The sequence below is a fragment of the Schistocerca cancellata genome, chromosome 2, assembly GCF_023864275.1.
Source record: "Schistocerca cancellata isolate TAMUIC-IGC-003103 chromosome 2, iqSchCanc2.1, whole genome shotgun sequence".
Classification (NCBI taxonomy): domain Eukaryota; kingdom Metazoa; phylum Arthropoda; class Insecta; order Orthoptera; family Acrididae; genus Schistocerca; species Schistocerca cancellata.
Window position 1 is genome coordinate 168612308 of NC_064627.1, and position 24567 is coordinate 168636874.

General features: G+C 43.0%; 1 protein-coding gene across 1 annotated transcript in view; it reads left to right on the forward strand.

Moving 5' to 3' along the window:
- The window catches only part of LOC126144345 (uncharacterized), a 117835-nt gene extending 105454 nt beyond the window's left edge, over positions 1 to 12381 (forward strand). The window contains exon 4 of the mRNA XM_049915485.1: positions 11632 to 12381. Within this exon, the coding sequence (XP_049771442.1) occupies positions 11632 to 11846 (215 nt within the window). The 3' untranslated portion in view covers positions 11847 to 12381. The remainder of the gene's footprint in view (positions 1 to 11631) is intronic.
- Positions 12382 to 24567: the final 12186 nt, after the last annotated feature.

Here is a 24567-nt window from a genome sequence, read left to right on the forward strand (position 1 = left end):
TTGATGAAAAGAAAGTGCTATGGGTTTTGCAATAACATTATTCACGTATTATTCGTTTATTTTTGTACCAAGAGTGGGCTCCTTCATAAATTATTGGTCTGTATTGCCCCTGTGTTCTTAGGTTCATAATACACTGTTTCAGGATTCTGACGCAATGTAAACTACATTACATGTTAGTCAGATAAATGTTTGTGAACTCCAACCTTTTTTTAAATAACAGAAGCAAATTTTAACAAAAGAGCAAGAGAATTATATATTATATTGTCACTGATGACACTTTTCTGAAGAAAGTGAAAAGGAGTAAGAAGTCTGGAGAAAATGAAACGCAACTTCTTCTGTTATTTCAGGAGAATCCCATACCCCAAGGGTTTTAATAATAAACGGCTGGAACTGAAACTCCTCAAACAATTTTATTTCTGTATGTTAATGATACGAAAATACGAAAACAGTTCACCGTTCATTGTCTAATGTCTCTTAGTTCGGAGTGAAGGACTGTATTTTTCACCTCAACTATATTTTTGCATCTGAAACATCTTTAAGCTCGCCAAAGACACTGATAATCTGTATTCACCTTCCGCTCATGGGCACAAAGCTTAAAGCACACACCCACCGCATGAACGAGCTTTGACTAAGGCAAGAACGTTTGATTGGTTTAAACGGCTTATAGATGGTCCGGAGTGTTTGAGAAATGACAAGCACTCTAGCCGACTGTCATCAAGTACATCTTCCTCAGTTGCTAGTTAAATAATACACTGTTTCAGGATTCTATTGCAATTGAAACAGCATTGGTGTGTTTGCACGAAGAATATATATAAACTCTACGGTGGTTTGGCAAAAGAAGCAAATTTTAACATAGCAACAAGAGAAGTCAGATACTCGTATAATTCAAAACTCGCCACCAATGACACATCTCTGGAAAAAAAAAAAAAAAAAAAAAAAAAAAAAAAAAAAAAAAAAAAAAAAAAAAAAAAAAAAAAGAATAAGGAGTCAGGCGAAATAAATCGCCACTTTTGTTGCAATTTCTGCCGAATCCTATACCCCAGTGTATTTTTGATAATTAATGGCTGGGACTAAGAATTACCAGAGGATTTTATTCCTTGACCTCATTGAAACAGGAAAATAATTCGGTTTTCAGAATCCTCTTCCACGTATTTCCCCAAACGGTGACATTACCATTTATGATCACAAAATATCTAAACTTTTTACATAGTCTTTACTGAAATGGTTCAAATAACACAAACCGAATTTTTTTATAATCGTAAATTGGAATCAAACTTATCAGAGCCGCCTGGGATTAGTCCTCCCTCGGACATGGGTGTGTGTGTTTGTCCTTAGGATAATTTAGGTTAAGTAGTGTGTAAGCCTAGGGACTGATGACCTTAGCAGTTAAGTCCCATAAAGATTTCACACACATTTGAACATTTGATCTTATCAGATATCAGTCTTACAGGCCTCTTTCTGGGATATCATAGAACGGCTCACTAGGTCACACTGCAAAACTTCCACTTTCCTTCATGGGTTGTTTAGGGGAACACACCAGACAGCGAGGTTATCGGTCTCATCGGATTAAGGAAGTCGGCCGTGCCCTTTCAAAGGAACCATCCCGAAATTTGTCTGGAGAGATTTAGGGAACTCGCGGTAAACCAAAATCAGGATGCCCGGACGCAGGATTGTACCGTCGTCCTCCCGAATGCGAGTCCAGTGTGCTAACCACTGCTCCACCTCGCTCGGTTTTCCTTCATGTTTAGGCACCGAACGCACCTTCGTACCCTGCGTTGTTCACGTAGTTGAATTAGGTTCATCGTCATGCATAGCAAACACACAATATGTTTGACTTCCTGATTTTCTGAGACTGCTATTACGATCTTGTTTTTATATGGATGTACAAATGTTGTACAAGAGTCGAGGGGCATGAAAGGGAAGCAGTGGTTGGGAAGGGAGTGAGACAGGGTTGTAGCCTCACCCCGATGTTAATCGATCTGTATATTGAGCAAGCAGCAAAGGAAACAAAAGAAAAATTCGGAGTAGGTATTAAACTCCATGGAGAAGAAATAAAAACTTCGAGGTTCGCCGATGACAATGTAATTCTGTCAGAGACAGCAAAGGACTTGGAAGAGCAGTTGAACGGAATGGACAGTGTCTTGAAAGAATGATATAAGATGAAGATCAACAAAAGGAAAACGTGGATAATGGAATGTAGTCGAAATAAATCAGGTGATGCTGCGGGAATTAGATTAGGAAATGAGACACTTAAAGTAGTAAAGGAGTTTTGCTATTTGGGGAGCAAAATAACTGATGATGGTCGAAGTAGAGAGGATATAAAATGTAGACTGGCAATGGCAAGGAAAGCGTTTCTGAAGAAGAGAAATTTGTTAAAATCGAGTATAGATTTAAGTGTCAGGAAGTCGTTTCTAAAAGTATTTGTACGGAGTGTAGCCATGTATGGAAGTGAAAAATGGAAGATAAATAGTTTAGACAAGAAGAGAGTAGAAGCTTTCGAAATGTGATGCTACAGAAGAATGCTGAATATTAGGTGGGTAGATCACATAACTAATGAAAAGGTATTGAATAGAATTGGGGAGAAGAGGAGTTTGTGGCACAACTTGACAAGAAGAAGGGACCGTTTGGTAGGACATGTTCTGAGGTATCAATGGATCACAAATTTAGCATTGGAGGGCAGCGTGGAGGGTAAAAATCGTGGAGGGAGACCAAGAGACGAATACACTAAGCAGATTCAGAAGGATGTAGGTTGCAGTAGGTACTGGGAGATGAAGAAGCTTGGACAGGATAGAGTAGCATGGAGAACTGCAACAAACCAGTCTCAGGACTGAAGACCACAACAGCAACAACAAATGTTGTGCTGAAATTCTATTTCTTTCGACGATAATGGCTCGCTCTGCTTGAAGACATTTAATTCTCCAATGTGTGAAGCTACCTAGGATCTCCAATGTAACTCTATTAACAAGTTAGATAGCGTTTCTTATGACATCCGTTTATTTCTATTTCCGTTTCTTGAGTATTAATAACAATGTGGCTTCACTTTTTTGATCTACGATAGCGTCATTAACTCTGTTTCGGTTGCGTTACGCACTGTCGACATACAGTCCCATCAGCTGGTGGATGACATTACGTCTCCGGTATTGTCTGGTGTTTCGTCTGTCATCCTGCACCGTCATTCCTCTGATGTCCATTACACCAGCTACGAACACTAAATCGCAGTACTAACTGTGACTCATATGTTAGACATACGAGGGGCGTTCAACATGTGAAGCAACACATTTTTTCTGATAGCAGGTTGGTTTAATTCAGGATTCCGGTACACGACATTATTGCCCACATTTTTGGCTACGAAAACCCTATTTTTTAACATAATTTCCGATCAGTGCCTCCGCCTTACGTCATAATACTGGGAGGACCTGTATACATGCACGGTACCACTTTACTGCTCTACGTCGGAGCCAACATCTTGCTGCATCAGTAACGTCCCCATCATCCACATACCGTTTCGCGCGGAGTGCATCTTCCATTGATCCAAACCCGTTGCTCGTTACAGTCTTCTGTTAGACGACGAGAACACAGTGGCTGTACACTTTTGAGTACCCCAACTATTGGACGAGTGTGTCAGTACTGCCAACTGAGACGTTCAGTTCTGCAACAAAATGTTTGTTTGTAATCTGTCGATTACCTCGAATGAGTGACTGCAGGTTCAAAGTTTGCACGAGTGGGCGGCGGTCCGGCACGCGGGAAACCGGACAAGCTGGCGCGATCTAGTTGCAATAGTGACAGGTGCCTCGCCCATCGATTCACCGTGCTTTTGTTCACTACCAGGTCTCCGTAGACATTCTGCAATCGTCTATGAATATCTGCGATTCTCTGGTTTTCCGCTGAAAGAAACTCAGTGACAGCCCGCACCTTGGAACGAACCTCCGTTACAGACGCCGTTTTGAAGGCTACGCATAGTGCCATCACCTATTGGAACTTCATGAAATTTTAAGGGCTGAAAGATGAATATTTCACGATGTTCCACAACACATTCGCATTTTTCGAACCAAAACAGGCCGGGAAGAAAAGTGTGTTGTACACTACTGGCCATTAAAATTGCTACGCCACGAAGATGACGTGCTACAGACGCGAAATTTAACCGAAGGGAAGAAGGTGCTGTGATATGCAAATGATTAGCTTTTCAGAGCATTCACACAAGGTTGGCACCGGTGGCGACACCTACAACGTGCTGACTTGAGGAAAGTTTCCAACCGATTTCTCATACACAAACAGCAGTTGACCGTCGTTGCCTGGTGAAACGTTGTTGTGATGCCTCGTGTAAGGAGGAGAAATGTGTACCATCACGTTTCCGACTTTGATAAAGGTCGGATTGTAGCCTATCGCGATTGCGGTTTATCGTATTGCGACATTGCTGCTCGCGTTGGTCGAGATCCAATGACTGTTAGCAGAATGTGGAATCGATGGGTTCAGGAGGGTAATACGGAACGCCGTGCTGGATCCCAACGACTTCGTATCACTAGCAGTCGAGATGACAGGCATCTTATCCGCATGGCTGTAACGGATCGTGCAGCCACGTCTCGATCCCTGAGTCAACAGATGGGGACGTTTGCAACACAACAACCATCTGCACGAACAGTTCGATGACGTTTGCAGCAGCATGGACTATCAGCTCGGAGACCATGGCTCCGGTTACCCTTGACGCTGCATCACAGACAGGAGCGGCCGGCCGGTGTGGTCATGCGGTTCTAGGCGCTACAGTCTGGAACCGCGCGGCCGCTACGGTCGCAGGTTCGAATCCTGCCTCGGGCATGGATGTGTGTGATGTCCTTAGGTTAGTTAGGTTTAAGTAGTTCTAAGTTCTAGGGGACTGATGACCTAAGATGTTGTGTCCCATAGTGCTCAGAGCCATTTGAACCATTTTTGAACAGACAGGAGCGAGTACGATGGTGTACTCAACGACGAACCTTGGTGCACGAATGGCAAAACGGTATTTTTTCGGATGAATCCAGGTTCTGTTTGCAGCATCATGATGGTCGTATCCGTGTTTGGCGACATCGTGGTGAACGCACATTGGAAGCGTGCATTCGTCATCGCCATACTGGCGTATCAGTCGGCGTGATGGTATCTGGTGCCATTGGTTACACGTCTCGGTCACCTCTTGTTCGCATTGACGGCACTTTGGGCAGTGGACGTTACATTTCAGATCTGTTGCGACCCGTGGCTCTACGCTTCATTCGATCCCTGCGAAACCCTACATTTCAGCAGGATAATGCACGACCACATGTTGCAGGTCCTGTGCGGGCCTTTCTGGATGCAGAAAATGTTCGACTGCTGCCCTGACCAGCACATTCTGCAGATCTGTCACCAATTGAAAACGTCTGGTCAATGATGGCCGAGCAACTGGCTCGTCACAATACGCCAGTCACTACTCTTGATGAAGTGTGGTATCGTGTTGAAGCTGCATTGGACAGCTGTACCTGTACAAGCCATCCAAGCTCTGCTTGACTCAATGCACGGGCGTATGAATGCCGTTATTACGGCCAGAGGTGGTTGTTCTGGGTACTGCCTGCTCAGGATCAATGCACCCAATCTGCGTGAAAATGTAATCAGATGTCAGTTCTAAATGGTTCAAATGGTTCAAATGGCTCTGAGCACTATGGGACTTAACATCTATGGTCATCAGTCCCCTAGAACTTAGAACTACTTTAACCTAACTAACCTAAGGGCAGCACACAACTCCCAGCCATCACGAGGCAGAGAAAATCCCTGACCCCGCCGGGAATCGAACCCGGGAACCCGGGTGTGGTAAGCGAGAACGCTACCGCACGACCACGAGATGCGTTCTAGTATAATATATTTGTCCAATGAATACCCGTTTATCATCTGCATTTCTTCTTTGTGTAGCAATTTTAATGGCCAGTAGTGTATATCTTACTGAACGCTCCCTGTAACGAAGACGTTAAAAGTGAAATATCATGTAAAATTGAACCTTTGTTTTATCAGTAACTAGTTTCTCTTCAGGGGAGATCCATGGATTCCTAAAACTTGCTAATAATATCACTGTTTGAAAATAAAATACTTTCCACAATTATTTATGTCTCCGTTATCATGTCTGAGTAAGCGACTAGTTGTCTGTTCTATTTATGGCAATGTGACATGCTAAACACTTTCCGCGTAAGAAACGTATTTTTTACGCCTTATTGTTTGTGTTAAACATTTAAGATGAAATTAAGAGTCCGCTGGAAGACGATTGGGTACGACCACAGTCGACATGAAGTGATGAGCCAGACGTTATTATCACTTGATTAATAGCATGTTGGTCCACCCGTGGAACGCTGTGCAGCAGTGATATTGTGAGGCATGCATTCGATAAATCCTCGGTAGATGTCTGATGTCTACGTACAAGTCGCTGAATTTATGTTAATTGTGGGCCAGTGGACTGTGGATGTGGAGCTGGCGCTCGATAGCGTCCCCGACGTGTTGCATCGGGTTGAGACGAGGTGACTACGTGGCAGAGAAAACAACGTGAGTTCAGTACCATGCTTCTGAAACCACTCTGACACGAGTCTGGCCTTGTGATACGGACAGTTATCCTGCCGGAAGGTAACAGTGAGTTACTGCAGAGGCGTTGGAATTTAATCCACGACGCTGGTACAAAAACTGCTGATCAGAAACTCTACATAACCACGTCTCCTCCCCTTTCTGACCGAACACTGGCAGTGCATATTTCCATCACCAGTATTTAAACCCGCTTGCCTTCGAATCGAGTGCCATTGCAGAAGTATGCTTTAGCAACATCGGCTACGGAGTAGGGTTATATTTGTTGTAAAGAACTGAATATAGTGTACCCTTTCGAAATTAAGATAGTCTGCTCTGTGGAAAACATTATTAACGGTTTCTTCTGTGGCTTAATATCTAGGAGGATTTATTATAGCGCTAGTATCACTTGCAAGCCGGCCCGGTTGGCCGTGCGATCTAACGCAAGGCTTTCCGGGCGGGATGGAGCGCCTGGTCCCCGGCACGAATCCGCCCGGCGGATGTGTGTCGAGGTCCGGTGAACCGGCCAGTCTGCGGGTGGTTTATAGGCGGTTTTCCATGTGCCTCGCAGAATGCGGGCTGGTTCCCCTTATTCCACCTCAGTTACACTATGTCGGCGATTTCTGCGCAAACAAGTTCTCCACGTACGCTTACACCACCATTACTCTACCACACAAACATAGGGGTTACACTCGTTTGGTGTGAGACGTTCCCTGGGGAATCCACCGGGGGCCGGACCGCACGATAACCCTGGTTTCGGTGTGGGGCGGCGGAGGTGTGAAGTGGACTGCCGTAGTCGTCGTGGGGTTGTGGACCACTGCGGCTGCGGCGGGGACGGAGCCTTTCCATAGTTTCTAGGTCCCCGGTTAACATACAATACAATACAATCATTTGCAAAAAAGCACAAATTCTGGATGACTAATTTTAAGTGAAAGTTCGTCCACAGTAACAGGTGTGACTCCCATGGGGCGCCAGGCGCTGCATTTTCTCAGGTATTTCGGGAGGAATTTGCAACTTAGTTTCTGAAATGTGTAGCTGCAGTCAGCGCCCGCCCCCTCGCCCACTCCCTCAAAAAAAAAAATATACTGCTCAACAAGCCTTCCATGCAACACCCAGTGACAACCGAAAGTGTCGATTTGTTTCCCATTACGAACAAAATGGATTTTAAAGAGGAATTTTAAGTGTCCATTCGATCGAACGGTCCCAAATTGGTCTAGGCCAAATTCATTTTATCCATTTGTGTTAACAACAACACTAAAATACGAAGAACAACCAGTACGCCAACAGCGCAGCACTGCCCTGGCGCATGCTGACTGCTACCCCCATGCAGTAGCGCTACTCAACTGATGCTGGAGTACTCGTTTTTCTTCGTGTTTTAATGTTCCTGCTAACACAAATGGATAAAAATTATCGCACTACACTAATATGCGACAGCTCTATCGAATGAGCAGGTAAAATTCCGCTTTAAAAATGATTTTGCTCGTAATGGGAAACAAATCGACACTTCATGTTGTCACTGGGTGTTGCATGAAAGATTTGATGAGCAGCATTAGTTTGGGCTGACTACAGAAACACACACTGCAAAATTTAAACTTCAACTATCAACCGAAAAATCAGGGAAGAAGCGCCTGACGACTTTTGGGAGTGACACCCTGTATAGCGAACAGGAGTAAATCCAAAGTTGAGCCCTGTGGGACATACCTCCTGCATTGTACGGAAACACTAAAATTTTTTGTCCTGCAAACGTTGTTTGAAATATTCCACATAACTTTTTGCTTTGTTTTTGTAATCTGTGATCGAAACCAGTTATCAGTGAAGCCATCAGTTCCATAAAACTTACGTTTTTCTAAGAGAGTAATAATTTACGATCTAGAGCAGGGGTTCCCAACAAAATTTTCTTGAGGACCCCCTCATCTAACATGATTGGTACCTTGTCATATCGGAGTATCAAGTACCTAAAAAGCCAAATTAAGAGTCTTTTTATACGTTTTCTATTTTTGGTACTTAGAAAAAACAATGACATATTCATTATTGAAAAAATATTGAGCTTAAAACTTTTTCAATTTAGACATCATTGTTATTGTTAAATTTTTGATTATTGCTCAAAATCTTTGTCTTCAAATCTGCGTGTTTAGTATAACAAACTCCTTAAAAAAATAAAAATTGAGTATGAACTGAAATTGACAGGAAAAAATGAAAACTGAGTGTATTGGTCTTTCAAATGCACTACACTTAGGATTGCATTGAGTAGACATGTGTGAAAAATAAGAAACCACTAATTTCATGCAGGGTATTATTTATTTGAAAAAGTACACTTACAACAGAGTACTCCATCAATATACAGTTGGTTTTAATTTTCAGTTCTCGGTTGTCAGCTGCAAAGAGGCAGCATGCACTGTCTAACGGCATACAGCAGAACTATTTGCCTCTATCTAATTCTAGTTTTGCTAGTGTGCTAGTGTCAGTTGGCTCTAGGAAGGCGCTAGATGCAGAAGCTAGCGTTTGCTAATGCTCCGCTCATGCAGGAAGCGGCCACAACAAAAAATCTGTTGTCATACGTGTTGTGTATATACACTCCTGGAAATGGAAAAAAGAACACATTGACACCGGTGAGTCAGACCCACCATACTTACTCCAGACACTGCGAGAGGGCTGTACAAGCAATGATCACACGCACGGCACAGCGGACACACCAGGAACCGCGGTGTTGGCCGTCGAATGGCGCTAGCTGCGCAGCATTTGTGCACCGCCGCCGTCAGTGTCAGCCAGTTTGCCGTGGCATACGGAGCTCCATCGCAGTCTTTAACACTGGTAGCATGCCGCGACAGCGTGGACGTGAACCGTATGTGCAGTTGACGGACTTTGAGCGAGGGCGTATAGTGGGCATGCGGGAGGCCGGGTGGACGTACCGCCGAATTGCTCAACACGTGGGGCGTGAGGTCTCCACAGTACATCGATGTTGTCGCCAGTGGTCGGCGGAAGGTGCACGTGCCCGTCGACCTGGGACCGGACCGCAGCGACGCACGGATGCACGCCAAGACCGTAGGATCCTACGCAGTGCCGTAGGGGACCGCACCGCCACTTCCCAGCAAATTAGGGACACTGTTGCTCCTGGGGTATCGGCGAGGACCATTCGCAACCGTCTCCATGAAGTTGGGCTACGGTCCCGCACACCGTTAGGCCGTCTTCCGCTCACGCCCCAACATCGTGCAGCCCGTCTCCAGTGGTGTCGCGACAGGCGTGAATGGAGGGACGAATGGAGACGTGTCGTCTTCAGCGATGAGAGTCGCTTCTGCCTTGGTGCTAATGATGGTCGTATGCGTGTTTGGCGCCGTGCAGGTGAGCGCCACAATCAGGACTGCATACGACCGAGGCACACAGGGCCAACACCCGGCATCATGGTGTGGGGAGCGATCTCCTACACTGGTCGTACACCACTGGTGATCGTCGAGGGGACACTGAATAGTGCACGGTACATCCAGACCGTCATCGAACCCATCGTTCTACCATTCCTAGACCGGCAAGGGAACTTGCTGTTCCAACAGGACAATGCACGTCCGCATGTATCCCGTGCCACCCAACGTGCTCAAGAAGGTGTAAGTCAACTACCCTGGCCAGCAAGATCTCCGGATCTGTCCCCCATTGAGCATGTTTGGGACTGGATGAAGCGTCGTCTCACGCGGTCTGCACGTCCAGCACGAACGCTGGTCCAACTGAGGCGCCAGGTGGAAATGGCATGGCAAGCCGTTCCACAGGACTACATCCAGCATCTCTACGATCGTCTCCATGGGAGAATAGCAGCCTGCATTGCTGCGAAAGGTGGATATACACTGTACTAGTGCCGACATTGTGCATGCTCTGTTGCCTGTGTCTATGTGCCTGTGGTTCTGTCAGTGTGATCATGTGATGTATCTGACCCCAGGAATGTGTCAATAAAGTTTCCCCTTCCTGGGACAATGAATTCACGGTGTTCTTATTTCAATTTCCAGGAGTGTAGTTCCACGTAGTCAGCGCGTAGACGCGTACACAACTTTCCCACTAGAGCGCGCCCCGCTAAGCACAACAGTGCAGGCACAGCGCTCGTCCGTCTCCGCACTACAAGATGGCGCTGCCATAGAGACGGACCAAATTCTGCTTCCGCCGATCCGCGTATTAATATGTAACGCAGGCAATCAGATTTCTGCTAACGTAGAACCTTTTCTCCTCACGGATCACACTCGCGCAGTGATACATGAATGCGTGAGGTATTATAACGAATGTACAGACCTCCGATTAGTCAGTCTGCATTTGTCTGTACCAGTCTGTACGAGTTCTACAGTTGTCTGTTCCAGTCTATAGTCAAGTATCAGTCTGCGCCTAATAAGATTCTCCTATTCCTGTACATAGCCATGAAGATAAATGTATAGACACTTTTTTCAAGTATCAGAGATATGTGTGAGAATAAGATTAACGTACCAATACCAAAGGAACTTCACTGTCAATTGTAAATAGCATCCAGAACCAAGTTAAGTAATTTTTATGCTTGTTATTATTTTAATAAATGTGTGTGAAAATTAATCAAGTTCTGTTTAAAGTTGGTCACAGTCAATCTGCTACTCTAAGCGTGCAAGTGGCATTTCTATCGTCTGACCTAATGGCAGAAGATAAACAGGCCACGATAAGACCACGAGACATATTGCTGACACTCGCCTACTTCGTTAGAGCGACAAATCAAATAATCTGATGGTGCGTGTACTGAAGGTCTTACAGTACGCACACCACAATACGGAATATATTTAACGTATTTTTTTATTCTAATAGCATCTTGCGGACCCCTCTGGCAAAGCTCGCGGATCCCTGGGGGACCGCGGACCACCTGTTGGGAACCACTGATCTAGAGAATCAAATGCCTCGGAAACACCACGAAATGTACCGACTGGCTGTAGATGATCTTCACGCCATTTTTCTCGGGGATGACTAATTCTTTTTACATAGTGCTCACAACGGCCTTTGGGAGGCTGCGTGAAACGTCGTTTCCCAGCGAGTTGCTTTCCCCTGCCTTCAGGTCTGCCGCGTTGAGACACGCCACAAGTCTCATTTCCCGTGTTGCAGTGCATCGCGACGAGCCGGTGGTCCGCGTGCGCCGCACGTGCAGCTGGGAGCGCAGCCGCAACCCGTGCTACCAGTTCGAGGACGACGACCACCTGGAGGTGGTGTGCCAGTGCTTCGCGGACGGCTGCAACGCGGCCACGGCGCCGGCGTCTCTGGGCGTCGCGACGCTGCTGTCCGGCCTGGCGTCCGTCACGGCCTTCCTGCGGCCGCACTGACTGCCACCCCTCCAGACCTCGCTCTGGAATCCAGGCCTCTGCACCGCACCACGTCCAGCCGGCCGGAGGCCGCCGCTCGCCTCGTCCGGCGAGGTCGTCGTCTCTCCGTGTGGACATCCGCGGCCAAAGTGCTCCAAGATGTGCTGCGACCCGGTGATCCGAAGGACCAGCGATCCCAGAGGCGAAAACTCATCGCGTCTCGCCATCATGATGGCTTGCTTTTCGTCATTTCCATTTCTCACTTCAACCGTATTCTAGAGGCGAGGACAGCGCGATAGCAATGTATCTCATCATAAACGTGACTGCAGTGAGATACTCCCAAATTGCCGCTAATCGCCAGAGTTCTGTCACTGTCCTTGCCTCCACGTATTTCTGTATCTCTCAGCCATCATCATCAGCAATCTTACATTCACTACTGCAGTAAGACACAGCCTTCTCCACTTACATAGTAAATACTCAACAAAATTCAGTTACCTCCGAGAACAATGAAAAGCTCTAACTTCTGCCCCTCTCCCAGATGCCTCTCATTTACATTCTGAAGTGAAAATCACTACCCATACAATTTGCACTGTTCACGTGACGGTGGGATTTTTACACTACGAAGAAACGTCAGGTAACAGGACAAATACTCATGAAACTGATTACATTCTTCTAGAAATATTTGTGACAGCCGTGTAGACGCAGTATGTCAGTATGTTACCATTGAAAAGTACAAAGGGACAAATTTTGAAACATTGATACCAATAGAATGTGATTATCTGATATTATTGTTACTCTACAGACAGATAGAAAGTGCGATAGGAAACGATAAGTGTGCAGAAAATGCAAACGTTTCTATTACATTCCTCTTATCGAACAACATAGTGGTTGTGTCCTTTGTTAATGGAACCCTTTAAATTCGCCTTTTCTTTCAGCTCTACATACATGTGCTTTTTGTAGTACCAAGTAATATGTACTGGAAGCGCGATTCACATCTAATAGCTTATTTACTTCCCCTGCAGCTAACTTTTGAAAATGTGATATGAGGGAGAATACCCTGGAAAGGCAGTAAATTTTTAAATCCAAAATAATCAGTATTTTTTCCTTTTTATGGCCCTGTGAAAATATCAGATATATAATGCATTCAGAGAATTTCAGCTTCCAAAAATGTGCTCCAGGAAATTCTACCCTGCAATTTGCGTAAAAGTACAAATCTTCAAATATACCAATTTTTGATGTATATACGACTTGCCACAATAGTGAAACCAATTGTTGTTAAGGTGTAATTTCTTTTTGGAAACGCAAACTTGTGTGAATACATTAAAAACTAAGTTTCGAGCCACAGTGTACTCTTTGTGACTCTGAATAAAATATTATGTAAAGAAAATATAAACATCTTCATTCATCTGTTGATTTTATGTAGAAATAGATTTCCAAGATGGGATTCTCTGCTTTATTACACTGTTTGTTAATATGTGAAAGGCTGTGAAAGTGATGTAACTACTTTGAAAGGGAAGTTCATAGAAATTCAACAAGCACTACCACATGTACATCCAATTAACATTTGTTCATTTGACTATGTTTGTATTTATGTTGTTTCATTACCATATCTTTAAAAAAAAACTAGTAAAAGTTCACATCATGTCTCTCACACTAACAGTAGTGAATGTATACCTAAGGGTTTATTGTCATGTAGAAGTGGATTTCTGGGTAAGCCAGTACATGATGGATAAATGCTTTATCCAAGATTCTCCTTGGCGACTGTAATTTACGATCGAGAGAGATAAGTAATTTCTTTTGTTGTTTTCTCGTTTCTCTTTCCCAGTCAGAAGAATTTGTTCTCTTCTCTTTGCTTTGTTCACTTTTCTTAATTCTTTTAGAGATAATCATTTATGAATTTATGTTGGAATACATTTTCAACAGAAGGACATTTCAATAGCGCAGGAGGACTTCCTACTCAAAGAGGAATCTGAGATTCGTAGACATATGTGTACCTGACAGTCTGAAGCTACTTTTTTACATCGCTGTCTATGCGGAAACTAGAAATCGGATTTCTCTTAATTTTCTTTGTGCCTTGTGGACAGTTGGTTATAAAACTATATCGATACTTTAAAAGCGTATTATTTGCCTGCTGATCTCAAACGGAGATTCGCTTAATGTGCAATGCAAACAGGCAAATCTAACTGAAAAAGGGATACTCTTCAAAGTGTCATTTCTACTATGTTAAGCAAACTTGTACATCCACAAATTGTACATCCACCTTGAAGTTCACACAGGTATATCCAAGGAAAATCATCTACGAGCAGTGATTGTACATGTGCCAATGATCGCGCAGTAGAACGAAATCTATTGGTTTCAGCGTTCCACGGGAGAAACGAAGGTGAGCAACCAAATCTCTTCAAAAGCGATGAAAATTGCCAAAAACAAAGGTTCATAGTGCAAAACATGTGTTTTAAGAATATGTAAAATCCTGCAAAATTGAAGGTGCGTTACAAGTAAAGAAGATATGAATTGATGTTTGTTTTAGCGAGGACATTGGACGACAGTAGTCCATGCAGTCTGTTGGCTGTAATGTTGTGGTGGTGTAATTGCTAGCAACCTGCCTAGTACGCAAGGTAACCTGGGTTCAAATCCTAGCCATGGCACAAATTTTAATTCATTCCTTCAGCTTCCATCATTATCGTAAAAATAAAGAGTTGATATCGTTTGCTACCTTATCGGTTGTAAAGTACTAAACAATTCGCTTCAGTATTTGTATGTGAAGCTTTATCCATTGTTTGTGAGCACTAATCATCTCTGATCAATGGGATTACTCAAGAAAGTATCTTGAAATTTGAAAGTTTGCTTGAGATCTTCTAGGTTCTCCAGGGACTCGCAAATCACTTTGTCAGTGCAACAACCAACGTACATAATCTTATATATATCCCGTAAAAGTTTGGTTTTTAGGTGCAAAGTCTGCAGACCATGCTTCCAGCACCTTATAATGTAAGTGCTACATCTGATAAATACAAAATATTTGCAAGGATTACATAGCACATAGTACATAATATAAGGTCATAATGTCAGAATAGTTCTTTCAAATCGTTGAACAATAAACAGATAAAGAATAAAACAATCGCAATTAACAGAATCTTCCGTCGGTTCTTGGTAGAACAACATTATAATAAATGTGTCATACTCCATGTTCCATACCCATGATGCAGCCTTGTCTAGTACTAATTTTATTTTATTTTATTAGTTTTGTTTATTAATAGAAACTGTTATGTGGGCATGCCATTCCTATGTTGTCCTAAAGGTTTTCCTGTCAACTCCATTGTTATTTATGTACTGTTCAGTTTTTACTTTTTCATTGCACGATGTTACTTACTGTATGTTTCTACTTCAGTCTAGATGTGTTACTTCTCTTCCAATGTTGTTTGCTAACATTTAACTTCTTTGGTGATTGTACTCAGTAAATGTCTGAAGATGGGCATGTAAGCCGAAAACCGGTTAACAATCGCAATACTTTTTCTGAAGCGATACTGCAAGGTATCTACAAGGTATCTGCAAGGGATCTACAAGGTAAGCTTTAGCTTTGAAGCTTTAACAACACCCGCGTTTACAGACAAAACTATGGCTGCAAGGTCTGCCTGTTATGCAAACAACTGCTTTTCACATCAAATCCAGACGTGTGTCAGCACCTTTGTGCCATCGCCAATGGGTATTTTTTATTTAGTTCTTTAAAATGTAAACGACTTTTAGTGACATTTATTGTAACGAAAATTAGGCCTAAAACAGTTATTGTAGGTTGTTATCATAACCTTGGATAATGCAGTGCCCTCTGTACATTATTGGATATTAGCATCTACAAGTATCCATTAATGTATAGAGGACCTTACATAACTCAACAGTGTAAAAATTAAGGCACTGATAGCAACAGACAGAAACTGTCTTTAGGCCTAATTTTCGTGACAGTAATTGTCACTTAAAACATGTTAATATTTTATAAAACGAAATAAAGAATATCTACTGACGAAGATGCTGAATCATGTTTGCTATTATATGAAGAAACAGCGGTTTGCATGGCAGACTGACAGTATATCCATAATTTTAAGCGATATGTACATAGAGGATTAGACCTAACACTCGCTGGCATGGTACGGAAGTTTTCTGTAGAAATGCACTCAATTACATGTCTACATTACAGTCCATTAAAAACTCTGTTATCATGTTTAATTCTCTGATACGAAGACAGTGCTATACAAGTGGTAAGCTGATATTTCAACTTCCTACAGCATCGTGCACGAAGGACTTAGGGGCCATGATAATACTCACGCGAAATGGTGTTTTAAGTCATTTTTCCAGATCCCTGTCCGTCGGGTGTTCGCCATTATATTTTATATGATATCGAATAATTACGAAGTTCTTGAAAATCGGTATTGAAATGTGGCCAAGAATTACGCAATAAATGAAAGATAAACTCTCGAAGCTTTTCATTTTTGTTAAGTATTTTGTGTGGCTACTCTTCGTCACAAGACACACATCTACTCAGTAATCCTATTCTGCCAATGCCCAACCCAGCATGTCAAGAGCGTCGGTACGAATAGCTACCGCGACGCGTTGTCGCATGTTTTCGAGGTTCTGTGGTAGAGGTGGAACATAAACGCTGTCCTTGATGTAACCCCACAAGAAAAATTCAGTGACTGGTGACCACACGAGTAGCACCAGATCAGCGGCCGCAACACGAGCTGTCCATCGACTTGGCAACGTCTCATTCAGGTAATCTCCTACACGACTTGTGTTGGAACTGATGACCATGCCCTTTAGTCCCTTTACCCAACAAACAAACCAACCAACCAACACAACTGTGGAAATGTGGAGGGGCGCCATATTGTTGAAAGATGAAATCTATCCTATCAGTGTCAAGCTTTGGTATGAGCCACATTTGCGGCACGTTGAGATAGGTGTTACTATTGACAGTTCTCTCAGAATAGAAGACGGGTCCATAGACTATGTTGTTGGACGTGGTACAAAACACACTAATTCTCTCGGAATCCCGGACGAGCTCGACAGCTGCTTGTAGATTATTTGCCCGCATATTCGTGTGCTGTGCCTGTTGAATTTTCCCGAAAAGTGGAAGGTGGCTTTCTCACTTAAGATTAATTTACTAACGAAGTCGTAATATTTAGATTTTTCTCCAATTGGCGAGGAGATGCGGACAACACAGTTTTTAGCCACAGTTTATTGCTTCCTGGAGCTGCACTTCGTACGGGCTCACCTTCAGTCGTTTTAGAAAGATTTTTCACGCTGCTGAATGAGGTCCGTTCTCACAAATTAGAAAGGTAGACTGTATGGGACATCGCAACATCATGACGCTCACACGGTCCACTATATGTTTTGGCACTACTGCTGAGCTCGAATGTTTCTTGTCGCACAAAAGGCCTTTCTTTTCGAGAATTTCTTGTACCAGTTCACTGTACTGTTGTAATTTTGCCACGGAAAGCACTTCGCACATGCACTACCGATTGGCAACGTGTAAATTCTAATAAGCAAAATGCTTTCTCTTCGCGGTTCACCGCCATTTTCAGCAACTACAGTCAGTGGCGCCCTTGTCGGTGGTTTTCCAAACTAACTTCCCAGCGCTAAACACGTTTAAAAAAGAGAGAGATTTGTATTCACATACTGTATCATTTCTTACATTGTTACATTATGTATGACAGTCTACCTACACCAGTTCTTTTTAAAATGATTCATATGCTTTAGAATCTCCTGGTGTTATACAATTATGCCAATTTATTTGATGCTACTTGGCTGCCACGAATCTGTAGGCAAACAAACTTAATTAGAAGGACTACTGGCGACTGTAACTAATGTAGCAGAATGCTGACACTTCTTAGAAACTCATTGTGTTTTCTTCATTGAACTTGATAGAATATAAAGGAGAAATTAAATACTTCAACCGACCATATTTAGATATCAGCCTCGACACCTTTATTATAGAAAGAAAGCAGCTGAGTTCTTCAATATTCGGCATCTGAATAATGAGCTGTGACCAAGATGGCCACACAGAATGCGACTCACAATCGATCTTTATAGCGAGGCGTGTATGATAAATAAACTTAACATTTTTATGTTGTGGTCTTCAGTCCGAAGACTTTATTGATGCATCTGTCCACTCTATACTATTCAGTGCAAGCCTCTTCATTTCTACATAATTGCTGCAACCTAGAGCTATTTGAAACTGCTACTTAGGTCTTGGTTTCCTACAATTTTTATACGCCACACTTCATTCCTTTACCAAAATGACTTTACCTTGACGTCTCACAATGTGTCCATTCAACCGATTTCCTTCTTTGAGCCAAGCTGTGCCATATTTTCTTATTTCCCCAATTCGATTCAGTACCTTCTCATCTAAACTTCAGCATTCTTCTACAGTACCACATTTCAAATGCTTCTATTCTCTTATCTGAGCTGCTTATTGTCCATAATTCACTCCCATAGGAGGCAACACTGCTTACATGTACCATCTGGAAAGACTTCCTAAAATTTAAATTTATATTCAGTTGTAACAAATGTCGCTCTTTCAGAAAGTCATATCTTGCTGGTTCCAGTCCGCATTTTACATATTCAACACTGCGGCCATATTTGGTTATTTTGCTGCCCAAATAAAAAAATTCATCTACTGCTTTGAGTCTCTAATTTCCTAATATAATTTCCTGAGCATCACCTGATTTAATTCGACTATATTAAATTAGCCTTGTTTTACTTTTGTTGATGTTCATCTTAGATACCTTGCCTCCATCTTTAGGTTAGTGGAGGTAGCGCAAGTGCCCTTTTTCCGCGCCGTTTCTTAGGCTAGTAGAGGCAGCCATGGTGTGTTGTATTGTCCTGATGGAATTTGAACTTTTCGCCATTTTCTGGGAGAGGGGCAGGGTTTAGGTTAGTGAAGGTAGCCCAATTGACCTATCTTCCCGACATTAAACTTCCCACCATGACGCCCTTGCGATGTTGCCATATCTATCGCCGCCATCTTGGATACGCCATCTTGAATCAATTTGGCAACAATACAACGTGGGGTGGTACGAACTTTGCACCACTACTGCCGGGTAGTGACAATTATCAGTGTGAAGATACCAGTCAGTGTGAGTTGACTTCCAATAAACAAGTCCCAACGCGCCATCATCCATGTAGGGAAGGCAGCGAAAAATCGATCGATTGGTGAAAATTAATAACTATAAATTGAACGGTGTTTCGTCATCCTTGAAATCCTCTACAAACTATGATCTAATTTTCGTTTCTCTCTCGTCTCAAGAAAAATTTGGAAATTTGGTGTAAGTTCCTATGGGACCAAACTGCTGAGGTCATCGGTCCCTAGGATTACACACTACTTAATGTAACTTAAACTAACTTAAGCTAAGTACAACGCACGCACCCATGCCCAAGGGAGGACGCGAACCTCTGACTGGAGGAGCCGCGAGAACCGTGGCAAGGCGCCCTAGACCGCACGGCTACACCTCGAGGCTCTCGTCTCAAGAACTTTTAGAAAATTGCTATGCAAAATTTAGTATTTATCAAGTAAAACATATCGCATAAGGAAAATACCCGCTTCACTTAAAGCAAGTTTCCTAGATCGTCTTTTTTTCCGTTTTCTGTCGTTCCTTAGTTGCTTCAAAATTCATGGAGGTTTGTTCCGTCTTTGCAACTAAATGAAAGACACTTTGTTTTTTGCTGTACGCGTTTCGCTTCTTTTATTTATTAAACATTTTCAGTGGCCTGTAATACGTGTCTGTTTGGATATATGTAATAATTTCATCATGCAGTGGTAACAACTATGTTACGATGTTACGTTTCCTCATGTTTTTCTCTTGTTTTCCAGATTAGAAACAACTTTTGTAGTACAAGAGTCGTGAGGTTAAATTATCGTTTCGTGTTAATGACGATTTCCAATGTTGCTAGTCCGTGTTTGTTGTCCTGGAGACGTGTTCATACGGTCCCCATGCAAAGGGACCTTGCAATGAAAAAGAAAGTAATCAATGATCAAATCAATGTAAGCAGTATCTCAGTGATCATAATAGCCATTAAAACAATAACAAACAATAATATGAAACATAACCTAATTAAATAATTAACGAATCGTCCTCTCTTCTGGCCGTCTCTCTCTCTCTCTCTCTCTCTCTCTCTCTCTCTCTCTCTCTCTCTCTCTCTCACACACACACACACACACACACACGCACACACACATACACACATAAAGAATAAAAAGAATAACAGATCCTCATTTTTAAGCACTCTCACAGTGAATGGCACATTCAAAAATAACAAAACACACTCACAAGAACACACACACACACACACACACACACACACACACACACACACACACGCTGGCATAGACACACACACTCACACACACACACAAAACAATTGAAAAATATCAAACCACAAACTCTACACAAGAGCACACAGCGACAGATGACAACACTACAAACAGTAAACACACACATGTTGATCACACAATGAAAAATGTAGATGATGAGCTGTAATAAATGATGCTGGAAAATGCCGGAAATCGGCCATCTGGAGTATGGGGACTGAATGAATATATCTCCAGGACCACATACACGGACTAGCAACATCGGAAATCGTAAGTAACACCTAACGATAATTTAACCCCACCAAGATGCTTCATAAATAAAAAAATAAAAGAAACGAAACGCCATGACAGAAAACAAATTGTTTTTAATTTATTTGCGAAGGCTGAACATACCTCCATGAAGTTTCCTAATCAGATAATTTTACTAAAATTCCCACATCTCTGGTTGCCGCACTACGTGCGGAGAGCTTTCCCAGGTATCTAGGATTGGAAAAAGTACAGAAGAAGACGCCCTCCTTCCATCAAGAGTCATTATTGTGCTGTAAACCTAAATGTCGAAACAAGTCGTAGCTGTAGAAGTTCTTTGCGGTTGTGACTGAAAATGATATTATTTTGTGAAGTATGAGGTGGAGGTGGGAATATCATCCAGTAATAATCCCCTCAAGTTTTTTTACACTGCGTGAAGATTATTCCTTCTGTGAATGGACTACGTACTTGTCAAACTCATTCAGCTTAGGTTTCGCTTGTGTGCTTCCTTATGAACAGACGACTGAGCACTCGAATCGTTCCTTACCCACCAGCAGGAGACGCGCAATCTTCTGGCGCACACTAGGCAAATGAGATGAGTCGCCCGCTGGAGTGGCAGGTAACGAGGTCTCGGCGCTGACATCTCCGGCAGACGACGCTGGAGTGTCGCGTCGACGAAAAGGCGTCTCACGTGTTCCCGCCACGTCGGTAACCGGCAAATCACTGATTCGCGCCCACTGAAATTTACTTCACAGGAAGACTATACCTGTCGCTTTCTTTTTACTGAAATATATACTGAAGTTTGCTAGGTTTCGAGATATAAAGTACCGCACTGTCGTTTAGTGAACAAAATACAGGGTGTCCGTGCTTAAAGTTCCAGTTTCAAAACGCTATGTAAAGTGAACCACTGTTCAGAACGACGCCAAATCTGAACAGCAACTTATTGACTCAGGGGGAAGCTTCGTGGAACAAAAAATAATTTAACAAAAATTTTACCCGTAGATAGCACTGTAACCTATACAAATGACAGATAAAACGCAATACTACGGCTGCGGTTTGTGTTGCACATTACACCATGTGTACTGTTCAATGTGCATGACTGCACAAGTTCGGCAGTCAACTGTTGTGGCACTGTTAGGTAAGCCCATCCGCCAAGGCGAGATTGTACCGCATCGGGTGGGAAAAAATCAGGTTTTAGTCGTCCTGAGGCGAAAAACCACATAAAAAGCAAAATGACATCACTTTCCCGCTGTTGTGAGACTGACACAAGACACGTTCAGTGTGCTGACCACTGTTTTCTGCCACAAGTGTAAATCGAGAAACTGCATGTTCCACAACAACGTTCAGAATGCGTTGCGCAATGTGTATCTGTAATTCAGCTACGTTCGTAAGTGGAGCAGTGAACACAATATCTTTCAGAGAACGCCACAGCCAGAAGTCACACAGTTTAAAATCAGGTGATCTTGGCGGCCAGGCTACAGGGAAATGACGGCTGATTATTCTCGCATTTTTGAAATGCCTCTGCAGCAGCCGCTTCACTGGCTGTGCAATGTGCAGAGGAGCGCCATCTTGCATAAAATTGATTTTATCCACACATCCACGCTGTTGAAGGGCTAGAATGACGCTGGTGCGCAAACTCCCATAGCGTTTACCAGTGGCCTACAGGTAACAGGACCCGCAGAACGAATCTCCTCGAAGAAATACGCTCCTGCCACAAGCGACACCGTCAACCCTCACCACGCAGTCACTTATGTAGAATGAAGCGGTGCCGGTTGATTTGCGTCATGATTTTCTGTTGCCCATATTCTGCAATTCTGCGAATTGACATGTCCTTGGTGGTGGAAATGGGTTTCGTCTGTGCAGGGACTGATCCATCTCCGTTCATTGTTCACTTCCACGTGCGAAAGAAACTCCGTAAGTCTTCAACACAGATGATTTTGTATAGATAACAAAGCAGGATATTTCCTAGGATATGTGCACCGTGCTCGCAGGCATATCCAACGTTCGGGCAGTTCCCCGTGTAATGCATGTTTGTACACAAACTCTCGACCTCGCCTGTAGTGCTGTAGCCATATCTTCGGCAGACGTCGAATCCCTGCTCTGTAACATTGCTCTTCGAATTTTATAAGCATTTTCTTCTAGCTCTTAGCAGGCGTCGGACCAATGCCTTATTTCATACCCGTGAACGTCCGCAACGTCTGCAGGGCTACTGGCGCACAGTCAGGATTCTTTTAAAAGAGCGTATCTGTTTGTATACATATTCTGTCGCTTATCTAATGCTTAAATTTTCGTTTTCTCTTTTCCAAAGACGTTTGCCCCTGCGTCTGTAAATAAATGATGTGTGGCTAGGGCCTCCCGTCGGGTAGACCGTTCGCCTGGTGGAAGCATTTCGACTTGCATGTCGATGGGGATGAAATGATGATAAGGACAAAACAAAACCCAGTCCCTGAGCGGAGAAAATCTGCCACCCATTCTGGAATCGAACCCGGGCCGTTAGGTATGACATTCCGCCGCGCTGACCTTTCAGATACCAATACTGCGTCGGTACTATGCTGCTCAAACGTCAATAGCAGTGTTTGAGATTAGGGGGAATTGGATAAGATGGTAACTGGATCCAAAACTTGCTTGCAAACAGAAGTCAACAAGTCGTTCTTAGCAGAAATAATAGACAGATGCAAGGGTAATTTCAGAAGTGCCTCAAGGAAGTGTGATAGGACCGTTACTGTCTGCAATTTACATTATGCAATGAATGATACTGGAAGCTCCATAGCTGTGTTCGCAGATGATGCTTAGTCTATAAGCAGGTAGCAACGCCATAACACTGCAGCAAATTTCAAGAACTGCAGGAGGTGGATTAGTAATGCAAGGCCTGGCAGTTAATTCTGAAAGTAAACAAATGTATCGTGTTGCGCATAAATAGGCGAATAAATCCGCTATTTTACGATTAAGCTATTGGCGACAAATCACTCAAGATGGTTACTAACACAAAATACCTACGAATAATTATCTGCAGAGAGCTAAAATGGAATAACCACATAAAAAATTTTTTAGCAAAAACATTCCTGGCAAACAGAATTCTACTAATATCAAACATAGTCTTTAATCACAGGGAGAAATTTCGGAGACCGTACACTTGGAGCACAGTACTGTATGGTAGGGAAACACGGACTGTGGGGAAACTGGAACAGAAGAGAATCGAAGCGTTTGAGACCTGGTGCTACAGACAAAAGTTAATTTAGGACGTTGGTGGAAAGTGCTGCTTTGAGATGAAAAGTTTGGCACGGATGAGAAGATTCTTTACGAGATAAATGACTTACAGAAGGCTTTTTTGACCAATTCTTGAATATTGCTCATCATTCTGCGAACCTTACCAGGTTACATTAATAAAGAAGAGCGTTAGGGAGTTGATCGACAGGATCTATTTGCAGACGCTGCATGAGAGGCATTGTGCGACACTGAGAAATTTGCTATGGAGTTTCCGAGAGAGTACGTTCTGCTACGAGTTGGGAAACATGTTATTTCTTCCGACATAAGGATCATGAAATGGAAACAGAGAGAAAATCTGAGAATTTAGGACGCGAGACTTTACCTACAATCATTCTCCTCACGCCCCATTCACGAATGGAACACAATGATACCTAAAGTACCCTTCGTCACCAACCGTCACGTGGCTTTCGTAGTAGCGAAGTGAAAGTAAATGAACCCAAAAACAATGGCCAGACTTCAAGGACACATTAGTCCAACATAGAACGAAATATAAGCTCTGCACGGATGTGAGAACTACTGTCCAAATCCGCACTTTATCTAAAAATCCGTTATCCGCATCCGATCAATATTTTATCCCCGTCAGCATTAGTGGATAAAGGAATATTGTAAGCCAGTGCAACGGGTTCGATAAGCTACTTTTCTGAGGTAGGCGTGCCCCTGGATTGAATTTTCGTCTGTTGAATTCAGACCTCTGATTTATATTTCTTGTACTAAGTACATAGGGGCTGATCATGGGCATATAGTGTAGTCATACTGTTGATACTTTGCTTAAGTGGCGTCTTTCTATCTGAATTACCGAAACAGATTTTATGAAATATGCTGCATGATATTTCCTCGGGTTTGGGAAGTCAGTTGATCGTGTTACAAGTTGTCACA